Source organism: Onychomys torridus, chromosome 2 (assembly GCF_903995425.1).
Source record: "Onychomys torridus chromosome 2, mOncTor1.1, whole genome shotgun sequence".
NCBI lineage: Eukaryota > Metazoa > Chordata > Mammalia > Rodentia > Cricetidae > Onychomys > Onychomys torridus.
Window position 1 is genome coordinate 133,917,337 of NC_050444.1, and position 14,298 is coordinate 133,931,634.

A 14,298-nucleotide genomic window follows, 5' to 3' on the forward strand; every position below is an offset into this window, starting at 1 on the left:
TGTCTGACTTAGATCCTGGTTGGTCTGCGGTTCTAGGTCAGCTTGCCCCAAGGAAGTGCAGCTTTTCTGTCCTTCTGACTTTGTTAACTACCAGCCTCACGAGGCAGCACACGCTTAGGGGCAAACTTAGCTTGTGTCTAAGTAAAACCAGCTTGCCTATTACTTGGACTTCAAGAAGGTGAGGAATCTGTTCCCATGAAAAAGCAGTTGGGAAAGCATTACACACAAGATTGCTCTGTGCAGATCAGAACTGGGATGAGGGAGCCAAAATCCCAAATGAACCTGGTGCTTTGACATTTCCTTCCATTGTGCTTCATAGATCTGTGCTTCTCAATTCTAGATATGTGTTAGAACTATGTGGTGATGCTTTGGGAAAACACTGAATTTTTTCATAGATTTTGATTAAATTCATGTATGTAAGTACCCAGGCACATGCAGCCAGGGTTGGATCCATTTTTCTAAAGGTCATGCATAAATAACATGGAAAATTATTCAGCCTCACAGCCATAACACACACACACACACACACACACACACACACGCACGCACGCACACACACTACAAAGGATAGCCCTAGTTGTAAGTGCATATGTAAATAATGGAAGATGTTGACTGACAGAAGTCAGACACAGAGAGAATATGGTGCAAAGTGAGCCTATTTAGAAATCTGGAAAACGCAGATGTCACAGCAGTCAGTGGCTGCCTGAGGAAGAAAGAGAGAGCAGCAGACCGCACACAGGCGGGAGACTCTTAAGCATGCATCTTGATTGAGGCGGGAGTTACATGTATATACACATTTGTCAAAATACATTGAATTGTATATTCGTTTTTTTGGACATGCATTCTATATACATCAAAAGCAAGAATGTTGGAGGAAATTTTCATCAAGGTGCTCTCCCCCTTCAAACATGGTACTTGCACAAAGGAGGATGTGGAGAAACAGCAACTCCTCCATCACGATGGCGGTAGAGGCGGGTGCTTTTGAACGCTCGCCAGTGCATTAATGATGCATAGTACTATTCCATCATCAGACCACCAAGTCATTCCAAACAGAATCAGGGCTGTGGTGAGATGACTGGCTGACTCCAGCATGTCTAGAGCCCAGCAAAGCTTTCCTGCTTGCATTTTCCATCTTTGCGCCGTTTGGCGCCATCTGCTGGTCAAGGCATGAAATACACTGAATAAAAAAAATAGTGTGGTTTCATAATCAGCAGTGCAGGGAGTTCTGTAGCGCACCGCTACCAGCATGTTGACAGTGTTTGTTGCTAGCAGTGAGAACTTGTGCCTGGCCTCAGGGAGGTCCCAGAAAAAGGCTCTGATATGGAGGAAGGTGACATGGCAGTGATTGCTAATGTGACTGGCCAAGTATAAACCAAAGTCTCAGTTGAGAGTTTTGAGATCCCTGGTTGTCGGGTGTCCAGTGCACATACTGTCCAGCCTGGGGAAAGGAAGTAAGAGAGAGCCTGAAGAAATGGCTCAGTGGTTAGGTGTGCTTGTTGCTCTTCCAGAGGACACCAGTTCAGTTCCCAGCACCCATATTGCGGCTCATAAGCACCAGTAACTCCTATTCCAGGGGTTCTGATGCCCTCTTCTGGCTTCCAAGGGCTCCTGCACACACACACACACACACACACACACACACACACACACACACACACTGCACATAAATGCATGTAGGCTCACATATATATGCATAAATTAAAAATAAGTAAATATTAAAGAATGTAGGTAAAACCCTTGAAGACAGTGCAAGGGTATATTTGGAGAAAAGCAAGCTATAGACAGAGAGCTCAGTAAATTCCTCTCTTTTTTTTTTTTTTTTTGTTTGTTTGTTTTGGTTTTTGCTTTTTGAGACAGGGTTTCTCTGTGTAGCTTTGTGCCTTTCCTGGATCTCACTTGGTAGGCCAGGCTGGCCTCAAACAGAGATCCACCTGGCTCTGCCTCCCGAGTGCTGGGATTAAAGGTGTGCGCCACCACTGCCTGCTTAAGTCCCTTTTCTTGGGAAGGAGTTGGGTCCCACATCTTCCTTGGAACATTGTATAGATGGGGCTGGGAAATCATGTTGCTGGCCCCATCAGAGTGATTGATTGCTCTGGGATGTTGTTTTATTTGGGGGCGGGCAGAACAGCCCTCTGTATCCTGTTTGTCTATGGGGAACCTGCTTCGTTTACCTCACGTGCTCACCAAGTTGCTCCAAAAACTGCCCGTGTTCTTGCCACAGAGCTTCTTTTTCTTGCTGTAGCTTGGACAGCTTCTCTGACAACTCCTGGTTGCTCTTGACATACTGAAAAACATGCGGGTGGGTGGAAAGGGTAGTCTGTGCCCGTGCAGTGAAATCTTCACATAAACCCCAGAGGGCAGGATTCGATGAGCCCAGGGACAGCTTAACACAGGGGCTTGCAGAAGGATGAACAAGTACTCTTCCATGTGCTGGGCGCTGGCTCACTCTACCCCGGGGAGACAGGAGCTCCTGGCTCAGGACCCTTTCTGACCTCACCCTATGTGTCTCCTTGTCTGGTTGCTTATTTTTTATCCTTTAAAATGCCGGTTGCCACAAAACAGGAAACAGCAGTGTGGTGAACCCTGTGTTGTGTGAGTGCCCTAGCAGAGTGACTCAGGAGGAATCGTGGGAACCAGTTCATTTCTAGTTGGTCAGAAATTCTGCTGGCCAGGCTAGGGATGCGGCTCAGCCGACAGAGTGATTGCCTAGCCTGCACTAAGTCTTAAGTTGGATTCCCAGCCTTGCATAAAACTACATGTGGTGGCATTTACTTATAATCCTAGCAATTGATCAAGGGCATTTTCAGCTATATAAGAATTTGAGACCCTGGTGTCTCAAAAAGGGGGTCGGGTAGGGGGAAGACAAAGAAATAATTCCAGAGGTGCATCCTTGCCACTGGGTATGAAATCTTGAGGACTGAACCCTAATCCATGAGGTCTGACAAAACAGTCTTCAGGTCAATTGCATCATAATTGAATTAGAAGATATCCAACTTCTGGTCACTCCGAGGCATCACTGGCTTGCTGCCCGGCAGAAAGCCTCACATCTCTGAGGTCACATGAAACTAGAAACTAAAAATGGGACTCCAAGCTGGTTAGATTGGAAGGTTCAGGCCAAATACCCCTTACCCAGAATGCTTATTATGAGGCATTCAGGATTTGGGGGATATTTGTGATTACAAGATAAGCTCTCTTGGGAATGAGACCCAAGACCCAAGACAAAATTCATCTGTGTCTCATATACACTTTATTCACATAGCCTGAAAGTATAATTTCTTTTGTGCAGCTATATTTTGATGACTTACTGTTAGCATTTAGACATTACCTTGGGGACCTTGCAGGATGCACTTGTTAACATTCAGGCAAATACCTAGACAGCCCAGGTCTTACGGCCGTAGTCTGTGCACAGGCGCTGCCTGGATGCATAGTCTTTATACGCATGCACTAAATCTTACTAAAGGTACCCTGCCCTTCCCACGAGTCCGAGTCTACACTTCCTTTCTTCCCCCTCTCCTGTCTCCTCTCTCTTCCTCTCTTGTTCCTCCTCTCCTCAGCTCTTATCTCCAGAGGCGCACTCTGCATCCCTTGCCCTCTCTCCTCCAATAAATTCTCCACGTGAGGCATGGCTTCCTAGGAGCCCTTGCCTCCAACCCGCCAAGGTTGCCTTCTGCGGTTTGTATAACACCTACCACATGAGGTCAGGTGTGGAGCTAGCCACTGCAGTGTCGGCATTGAAAACATTTCCAGCATTTGTATGTCTGGTTCGAGACAGGTTCTCGCAGTGTTATTGGCCTAGAACTCCCGGGCTATAAGCAATCGTCCTGCTCCAGCCTGCCACCATGGCCAACTCCAAAAATTTCAGATGGGAGCATTTTGGATTCCCGAGTTTCAGATTAGGGATTTTTTTGTTTTTTGTTTTTCCAGACAGGGTTTCTCTGTGTAACAGCCATGGCTGTCCTGAAACTTGCTTTATAGACCAGGCTGGCCTTCAGTTTGCAGAGATAAACCTAAATACGTGCGCCAGCACACAAGGCGGGCTGATTAGGGATTCTGAACCTGTAACCTGATCTCAATGTCAATAAGCACCCACAGCTGATCACATTATCAGCTAACAGGTGCCTGTAGGGAAGTGCTTTGGGAGATAGCGTGAAGCATCCCCCTAGAGGCTCATGTCAAAGGCGGGGTGGCCCGCTGATGGGCTTTGGGGAAACTGTTGGGTCCTATGCTTCTGAAATAAAAATGGATTAACCCCTTTCGGAAGAGGAAATAATCACCCGTGCGCATGGCCTGGAAAAGTTCGGCCCCTTCCCCTCTCCATTCTCTGCTTCTTGGCTGCCATCAGGTTAATGGTTGCTCCACCAGGCACGTCCCACCAGGATGCTTTGTCTCAGGCCAGGGACAGAGACCTCTGACACCAAGAGGAGAAATCAGCCTTTCCTCCCATGAAGTGCCTTCTCAAGTCTTCTGCCTCAGAGATGAAAACAGATTCACTCAACCAACAGTGTTGTGAGGGAACCGGCAACTCCAAGGTCTGTAGAGTGGGCTAGACACCTCTGGTCAAGTCAATGATCTTCCAAGGAGAACGTTTCCAACTGAGGTGTCTAATTGCCGGACAAGGTAGAGTCAGAGGACCACAGAGGTTTTATGAATAGCTTAATCTCTTTAATAGCTAGAAGGCCAATGTAACAAAAATGAAACTTCCATCAACTGGAGGCAGATTTATAGCACAAATTGGTTGCACAGCCTTGCTGTCTTACGTGAACACAGGGCTCGGGGAGGCACAGACAGCAACTGGGAAGAATGACATCTCACAGGACTTCGAATACAAGCGCCTCACCCCCACCCCTCACCCCCACCCCTGCCAGTGTAAGCAGCCCCCACCTTGTGGTCTGCGGGGTTTAAAATCCTTGCTTGGGGATCTGTACGGATTGCATCTTGGGCAGGTGCCTTGGAAGAAGGTGCCTGTTGCTAGAGATGCAGGCCTGTTGGTGGAGGGCTCGCCTAGCATGCATGAAGCCCTGGGTTTGATCCCCCACATGGCACAGACCAGGCATGGTGTCACACACCTGTCATCCAAGCACTCAGGAAGTGGAGGCAGGGGGATCAGAAGTTCAAGATGACCTCGGCTACACGGTGAATCCAAGACGTAGGCCATGGCTACACAGTGAAACCAAGATGTGCTATTGTCCTTAAAAGTCATCTGTATATCACCACCATGTCTTTTCTTATTGGCTCTCCAATCATAACACAGAGTTAGATCCTAGCACACTTCAGGGGAGAAGAGGTTGAATGCAGGCCTTGACTTAGGATGAAGCAGGAAGATGGGCAGGATTTGACATCTTGAAATACCAGAAACTTGAGGCTCATGTGAAGGAATGGATTTCTGGGAGATTAAATAGGGAGGAAGGTCCACAGTATTGAACAGGCCGACATTGCTGATATGGATATACTTATCGGAGTCAGAATTTAAGTTATTTAATGACTTATTTTAACTGCATGTGTGTATGGTGTGTGTGTGTGTGTGTGTGTGTGTGTGTGTGTGTGCGTGTATTTATGCACGAAGGAACATATCCCCACAGAGGCCAGATGAGCGTGCTGAATCCCCTGGAACTAGAGTTACATGTGGGTTGTGAGCTGCCTGATGTGGGTACTGGGAGCTGAACTCTGGCCCTCTGTAAAAGCAATAAGTGCTCTTAACCACTGAGCCATATCTCCAGTTCCTGGATTTGAAATGTTAATCTGAACCTCTAAGGGTGTCTTTAAATGGTTAGGCTAGTTGACTGAAACTTGGACTCAGCAGCCACCTATATTAAACAGCATTAAGATGTTATACTTGGGGCTGGAGAGATGCCTCAGAGGTTAAGAGCACTGACTGCTCTTCCAGAGGTCATGAGTTCAATTTCCAGCAACCACATGGTGGCTCACAACCATCTGTAATGAGATCTGGTTCCCGCTTCTGGCCTGCAGTCATACATGCTGTATACATAATAAATAAATAAATCTTAAAAAAAAAATGTTATTCTTGGGCACAAGGAAGAGGAAGAAAACCAAAAGCTAATACAGATAGAAATTTTGGAGTAGTTCACTGTGGGTGACCGGTTCATCCATCATTGGTGTTCCCAAAGCAGGGAGGGAGTTGTCTCCAACCACACAGCTCCCTGATTTTAGTGGGGTTCTGCTGTGGATATCACTGTATAAATAAAGTGCTGATTGGCCAGTAGCCAGGCAGGAAGAATAGGGTAGGCGGGACAAGGAAGAGAGAAGAGAATTCTGGGAACAGGAAGGCTGGGAGGAGACACTGCCAGCCGCTGCCATGAGAAGCAACATGTAAAGACACCGGTAAGCCACAAGCCATGTGGCAAAGTATAGACTAACAGAAACGGGCTAAATATAAGAGTAAGAGCTAGACAATGGTAGGCCTGAGCTAATGGCCAAGCAGTTTAAATAATATAAATGTCTGTATGATTATTTTATACGTGGGTTGTGGGACCGCGGGGGCTTGGTGGAACCTGGAGAGAAACTCTCCAACTACAGGGTTCATAGTACTCAAGACAAGTGGCAGTATTTAAATGCTAGATGGGAGTGGGTGTTGTTACTGCTCATAGGCAACAGGGACAATCACATGAACTGACTTATAGCAAGCCATCTGGTTATGGCTCTTTGGTCACCATGATTGATAAACAGTTAATTTGAATCTTTTTTGATAGCAGGGTATTTTGAAACAGTGTATTTGCTTTGTATCCCTGGATGACCTCGAACTCACAATCCTCTTGCCTCAGCATTTTGGCTGGTCTCACTACATAGCGCTGACTGGTTTGGAACTTTCTATGTACACCAGGCTGGCCTTGAACTTAAAGACATCCAACTGTCTCTGCCTCCAGAGTACTCACCTCTTCCTAACTTTTTGCTTTAACTGAACATTTTACACACTGTAATTTTCCTTTTTGTCTGAACTCATCAGCTTTCTTTCTAATTTTTATAGTTGGTCTCTAACAATTGCCACAGAATGTAATATACCTTTAACCAGCCCAAGTTCCCTCTCTCTTCTTCCACTCCTTCCTTCCTTCCTTCCTTCCTTCCTTCCTTCCTTCCTTCCTTCCTTCCTTCCTTTTTTTGATGGTATTCATGTGGGGTTGTGGGGTTGTGGTGTGTGTGTGTGTGTGTGTATGTGTGTGTATGTGTGTGTGTGCATGTAGAGGTCTGGTGACAATCAGGTGTTATTCCTGAGGCATCATCTACCTTGTTTTTTCATACAGGGCCAGTCATTGGCCTGGGCTCACTGATTAGGCTAGCCTGGCTGGCCTACCTCTGCCTCCTGAGTGCTGGGGTTAAAGGTGTGAGACGCCATTTGCAGACCTCAAGTTCACTCTCTAATAATGCTCTACCACTTCACAGGCAGTGCAAGCACACCACAGTAGCAGACAATTGTAATTCCTCTCTCCCATCTTCTCTACCACTGCTGACATCCATTTTCCTTACACATAAGCATACTACCTGTGTACAGAATCACTTATAGTATAATTATATTATTGCTATTGTTATTGTTGTTGTTGTTTTTGAGACAGGATTTTTCTGTGTAGCTTTGAGCCTTTCCTGGAACTCACTCTGTAGCCCAGGCTGGCCTCAAACTCACAGAGATTCACCTGGCTCTGCCTCCCGAGTGCTGGGATTAAAGGCACGCACCACCAACGCCCGGCTTTATTGCTATTATCATTTTTTAAAAAAGATTTATTTATTTATTATGTATACAATGTTCTGCTTGTGTGTATGTATGTCTGCAGGCCAGAAGAGGGCACCCAGATCTCATTACAGATGGTTGTGAGCCACCATGTGGTTGCTGGGAATTCAACTCAGGACCTCTGGAAGAACATCCAGTGCTCTTAACCTCTGAGCCATCTTTCCAGCCGTGTTGTTATTGTTTTTAAAGATTTATTTTATTTCCATTCATGTATCTGCATGTCTGTTTCTGTGGATGTATGCATATGCAGGTGTCCTTGGAGGTCAAAAAAGAATGTCATATCATCTGGAGTTGGAGTTACAGGTGGTTGTGAGTCACTCTGCATGGGGGCTGGGAACTCAACTAGGGAAGTTGTGGAAGAACAGCAGTGCTTTTGACCTCCACGCCATCTCTCCAGTGCCCTCTCATTATTATTTTGAACAAACTATGCCAGATCAATTGAAATAAAAACTTCCATTTTATCTTCACCTAGTCTTCCTCTGATGCTCTCCCTTCTTTTGGAAATGTATTCCATTTTTATTTGTGTGTGTGTGTGCGCGCGTATGTGTGTGTGTGTGTGTGTGTGTGTGTGTGTGTGCGCACACGTATGTGTGTGTGTGTGCGTGCGCGCGCTTATGCCTGTATGCATGTCTGTGCACTATGGGTGTGCCATGCCCAAAGAAGCCAGAAGAGGACAATGGATCCCCTGGAACTAAAGTCTTCTATGGTTGTGAGCCGCCATGTAGGTGCTGGGAACTGAACCTGGGTCCTCTGCAAGAGCAGTCCATGCTCTTAACCACTGAGCCGTCTCTTCATATTTACTAAATAATTCTTTATTTGTTGTGTGTGCATGTGCCTTGGAGTACATGTGGGGTCAGAGGACAACTTTTAGAAGTCTGCAGCTTGGCAGCAAGATCCTCTGCCCACTGAGCCATCTGGCTGGCTGGCTTCCTTTCTTTGGGTAGATTCTTGTCTTTTTGTCATTGCTTTGTTTTTCTCATGTCTTTTTATTTATTTATTATTAAAGAGATGGCCTATAATAAGCAAATGCAGATATGAACTGAGGGGATGGGTGTGGCCTGAATCTTACAGAAGAGTTGCTGTGTCATAACGGAAACAGCAGAATGGAAGAAACAAGTAATGATGTCTCTCTCGTTTATTTGAGGAGTCTGGAGGTGCAAAGTTAACTGAACTTTTTTTTTTCTTTCAAAAAGGGAGTTCTGGGGCTAGAGAGATGGCTCAACAGTTAAGAGCACTGACTGATCTTCCCGGGGACCTGGGTTCAATTCCCAGCACCCACATGGCAGCTCACAACTGTCTGTAACTCCAAGATGTGAAACCCTCACACTGACATACGTGCAAGCAAAACACCAATGCTCATAAAATAAACAAGCAAACAAACAAACAAATAAATACATTTTTAAAAGACAGAAAGGGTGTTATGCCGAGTCATCAGCAGGAGAGACACACCAAAGCGGTTTCTGGAGAACCAGGTAGACTGTGCAGTCTGAGAACTGGCATCAGCTCATAGTCTTCTCATTTCCACGTTCTCTATCATTTTCCTCTTCTTTTCATCTGTCTTTCTTCTTGAAGACATTATTTCGGTAAAACCAAAGCTCTTTAGTGCTTTCACTGAGCCACCGAGGGCCAGCTGTGAGAAGCAGCTTTCTCGGGAGCAAATTCATACCCTCCTGGAGGCCAGCATCCCCAGCGTCCACACAGCTCTTTAACAGTGCTCACGTCAATGACCCATCCTATGACGAAGATGGTTCACGGACTGGGACCTCTTATCTGCATGAACTGAATTCCCTGCCTGTGGGCAGAGTCCCGGAGGACTCTGCTGCCGTGCAAAGGACAGAAATTCATACTCTGCCTGCTCAAGTGTAATTATACTCTCCTCCGATGCCTTGGTGAGACCAGACGTCCCATGATGCTGCTTGCACCAACCTGACATGCTGTCCAGCAGCTCCTCCAGCTGCTCCATCATCAGGTTGGTACCTTTAGCCAAAATGTTAAGAACAGAGTCAGTTCTCAGATAGGCCATCTCAATAATCTGATCCTTCTCCATGTCCAATCCTGTCTTCTCAGGGTCCACGCAGACCATGCTCTCCCCCGCCATCATGGCTACACCACCTTGGCTGACACCTCACACTCCTAATTGCCTGTGCCTGCCACCCATGCCCTACAACAGCCTGGAGCCCAGGGATATGCCTACCATCACCATCATCCGGCATGAGCCACCGTGGCCCTAGCCCCCTAAAGAACATCTCTTAACATTGCTTTCAAAGCCGGTTTGCTGGCAACAAACTCCAGTTCAGTCTATCTGAGGAAGTATTTTATTCCTCTGTCTTCTTGCAGGATTTCCCCTTTCTCTTTGAACTTCGGTTTAAACATTATGAAACTACATGTAGTTTTTCTGTCACTCATCTTGATTGGCATTCTCTGAACTTTCTGGATCTGTGGTTCAGTATCTGGCATTAATTTCTGGGTATTTTCAATCATATTACTTCAAGTGTCTTGTCTTCTTTTTCTCTGATTTTCCATTATTTCCACCGCGTGTTACACTTTCTGTATTTGTCTCACAGTTTCTGGGTAGTCTGTTCTTTTTCCTAATATTCTCTTTGCTGACTGGATTCAAGGTTTCTGTCATGATTTCCTAGGGATCCAGGATTCTTCCCTCAGCTGTGTGCAGTGTGCTAAGAGCCCCATCATAGGCGGCCACTGCTTCCGCCACTGCGGCAGCTTCCATGTCTTGTATTTCTTTTCCCTTCCCATCTCTCTGTTTCCACTGCCCATCTCCTCTTACATGCCATGTGTCTGCCTTATAAAGCGGAACACACTAATCACAGGCGCTTTACATTCCTGGTAATTTCAATATTCCCATCATGTCTGGGTCTTGATTCTGCCGTGTTTCAGTTTCTTCAAGTTGTGTCTTAATATGTCTTGGGAATGTTTCTCTATAGGTAGACATGACGAAGGAAGTTGTCAGAGAGAGGTATTTTGTGTGTGCTGGTAAGGCAAGGGAGATGGCCACATTCTCTGCTCCTATGATTAGGTCATAATCTTTCAGACAACTACACCTTTGAACATGGCCCTTACACACGCCTCTTTCTCCGCCTTTACTTCTTCCTTTTAAATGGGGGCAGAGTCGGCTGAAATCGCACGTTTCTCTTGTCCTGGGTCGGTTAGGTTCTGATAAAAGCCCATTATGTTAGGTTCTAATTAAACAGTTTCTCTTGCTAAGATACTTTGAGTGTCTCCCTCCCCAACGCCCCTCCTGCCAGAAGACCATGGAGAGATTCCTCAAATATTCACAGTCAGAACCTAGGAGTGAAACCACAAAAGTAAGTGTGGGGAGCCTCGAAACTGTGTTGCCCCCTGGAGGTCTCGTCTCTCAGAATTTTCTTTTCACACTGAACTTCCACAGTTCACCAGGTTTTCCTGGCAGTTCTCACTGGGGCTTCTCTAGCACTGTGTCAGTCTCTCCAACTTCAGGGGGCAGTGGCCCTGTGGTGGTCTGAAAGAAAATGGCCCTCAAAGGGAATGGCACTATTAGGAGATGTGGCCTTGTTGGAATAGGTGTGGTCTTGTTGGAGGAAGTGTGTCACTGTGGAGGTGGACTTTGAAGTCTCATATATGTTCAAGCCATACTCAGTGAGACAGTCTACTTCCTGTTGCCTGCAGATCATTATGTAGCAGCTACCTCTCCAGCACCATGTCTGCCCGCATGCTGCCATGTCCTGCCATGATGATAATGGACTGAACCTCTGAACTGTAAGCCACCGCAATTAAATGCTTTCCTTTATAAGAGCTGCGTGGTCATGGTGTCTCTTCACAGCAATAGAACACGAAGACAGGGCTTGTGACCCTACTTCTCTGATAGACTAAGAAGTATTCGCCGGGCGGTGGTGGCGCACGCCTTTAATCCCAGCACTCGGGAGGCAGAGCCAGGCAGATCTCTGTGAGTTCGAGGCCAGCCTGGGCTACAGAGCAAGTTCCAGGAAAGGTGCAAAGCTACACAGAGAAACCCTGTCTCGAAAAACCAAAAAAAAAAAAAAAAAAAAAAAAGTATTGTTGAAAGACCCCCCCGGCACCCCTATAGGAATGCTATGTTTGCAAGGCTTATAAGGGAACAAAAGACAGTTCCAGGAAATAGAATGGCCCCACCGCAGCCCAGATAGCCGATAAGCATTGCCCTGTTGTGCAAACCCCCTAGCTTGTGAGGCACGTAGGGGAACAAAGGAATTCAGCTAGAAGGCAACCAGAGCAGCTGGAATTCTAGATAGGGGTTGAGTCGACACACATATCTGGTTACCAAGGAAACCCACAAACCGCCCTGAGCCTGAATCCACGCCCCATTTGATTTATGCTTATATATTCGCGCCTCACTTGAATTGTCCAATCAGAACCATTAGCGCCTTGTTTAAACTATCCAATCAGAACCCTTTGACTATTCGCGCCTCACTTGAATTGTCCAATCAGAGCTTTGTAACCATTCGCGCCTTGTTTAAACTATCCAATCAGAACCCTTTGACTATTCGCGCCTCACTTGAATTGTCCAATCAGAGCTTTGTAACCATTCGCGCCTTGTTTAAACTATCCAATCAGAGCCCTTTGACTAATGCTTTCCCGCGCTTCTTGCTATAAAAACCCATCCCACCAACCCAGAGGCACGCTGGTCTTCCGAGAGGCTTTGTTGCCCCAGGTACCTGTGTTTGAATAAACCTCGTGCTGTTGCATCTGATCGGTGGTCGCTGCGTGCTCATTGAGCCGGGGGTCTCTCCTGAAGGGAGACCTCTCCGGGGGTCTTTCATTGTTAAACCTTTTCAGATTGCTCAGCTTTTTATTTGTGGTTAGGATGGAGTAGGACACACTTCCAAGTTCATTTGTACAGAACCCTGAGCCAGAAACTTTCCTAAAATTCCATGAGGTTAGGAATTAGAGCTTGTGGGTTGGTGAACACACAGAGGCGCAGAGTGGACACATACACTCTGTGTTCCATCCCACATTCCTGGCCATCTCTTCCTTCTGGCTATTTCTGAGTCATGACCTTTTTAAATAAGCTGGCAACCATGTAAACAAATGTTTCCTGATGCATTCTGCTTTTATGTATCTATGTATGTGTCCATCTCTGCATGCATACCAGCAGAGGCCTGCAGAGGGTGTCACATCCCCTGAAGCCAGAGTAGAAGCCCACAGCAGGTCTTTTTGATCTCCCACCCAGCAGCTTTGCAAGCATTTTTCCTCATGTATTAAATACCTTCTTGTTTGTGTTGGTGCTCAGGACACACCACCCCAAAACATGACCATAGGACAGTATGTGTCCCTATGTGCTGGCTAGTTTTACATCAGCTTGACCCAAGCTACAGTCATCTGAAAGGAGGGAACCTCAATTGAGAAAATGCCTCCATAAGATCCAGAAGTCGGGCATTTTCTTTCTTTCTTTTTCTTTAAAAAAAAAAAAAATTGTTTTTTTTCCGAGACAGGATTTCTCTTTCAAGACCGTTGTAGCCCTGGCTCTTCTGGATCTCACTTTGTAGCCCAGACTGGCCTCAAACTCACAGAAATCCACCTGCCTCTGACTCCTGAGTGCTAGGATTAAAGGTGTGTGCTGCCACCACCCATTGGACTTTTATGTGTATCTGAGACAACCCTTCCTCACCTTGTAGTTCCTTCCATGCTCTCCCATAGCTTGTCTCCACTGTGCTCCAGAGGTTCTAAGGCCCTTTCTAGACAGCTCAGGATGTTGTACAAGCTTTGGATAGCTGACTTGTTTTAAGTCTCATGTTTTGTGGGCCACCCATACATATATATGTAATTGAAGTGGTCTTACTCCTACTAATTTGTCCTATGTTGATTAATCTTTTAAAAAATCTCTCTCTCTCTCTCTCTCTCTCTCTCTCTCTCTCTCTCTCTCTCTCCCTCTCCCTCCATTCCTTCCTTCCTTCCTCCCTCCCTTTCTCTTTCTTTCTTTCTTTCTTTCTTTCTTTCTTTCTTTCTGTCTGTCTGTCTGTCTGTCTTTCTGTCTGTCTTTCTTTTTTTGAGACAGAGTTTCTCTGTGTAGTTTTGGTGCCTGTCCTGGATCTTGCTCTGTAGACCAGGCTGGCCTCGAACTCACAGAGATCCGCCTGGCCCTGCCTCCCGACTGCTGGGATTAAAGGTGTGTGCCACCACCACCTGGCTAAAAATATATCTTTTCATTTTCATTTTATGTATACAGATCTTTTGCCTGCATTTATGTCTCTGCACCACATGTGTGTCTGGCACCTCAGAAATTCCAAAGAGGATGTAGGATCCCTTAGAACTTGAGTTACAGACAGTTGTGAGCTGCCATGTGGGTGCTTGGAATCAAACCCAGATCCTCTGGAAGAGCAGCCAGTGCATATAATCATTGAGCCATTTCAGCTCCTGCCAATTTAATTTATAGCCCAGCCAAACAGCCTGGGCGGCTACAGGGGCATCTATTTCCTTCCCCTCCACGTGTGTGTGTGTGTGTGTGTGTGTGTGTGTGTGTGTGTGTGTGTATGGTAGATTTGTTTTCCTAGCTCAATTCAGTAGGTAAAGTGTACTCAGTGATAATT

At 46.2% G+C, this 14,298-nt stretch overlaps 1 protein-coding gene and 1 pseudogene across 3 annotated transcripts in view; both read right to left on the minus strand.

Moving 5' to 3' along the window:
• Ccdc30 (coiled-coil domain containing 30) overlaps nucleotides 1-14,298 on the minus strand; it is a 96,642-nt gene that overhangs the window by 12,212 nt on the left and 70,132 nt on the right. For all 3 annotated transcript variants that reach the window (XM_036179620.1, XM_036179619.1, XM_036179618.1), the window contains exon 10: nucleotides 2,172-2,284. In XM_036179620.1, coding sequence (XP_036035513.1) covers nucleotides 2,172-2,284 — 113 coding nt within the window. The remainder of the gene's footprint in view (nucleotides 1-2,171; nucleotides 2,285-14,298) is intronic.
• Nucleotides 9,177-10,668, minus strand: LOC118578570 (annotated as a pseudogene).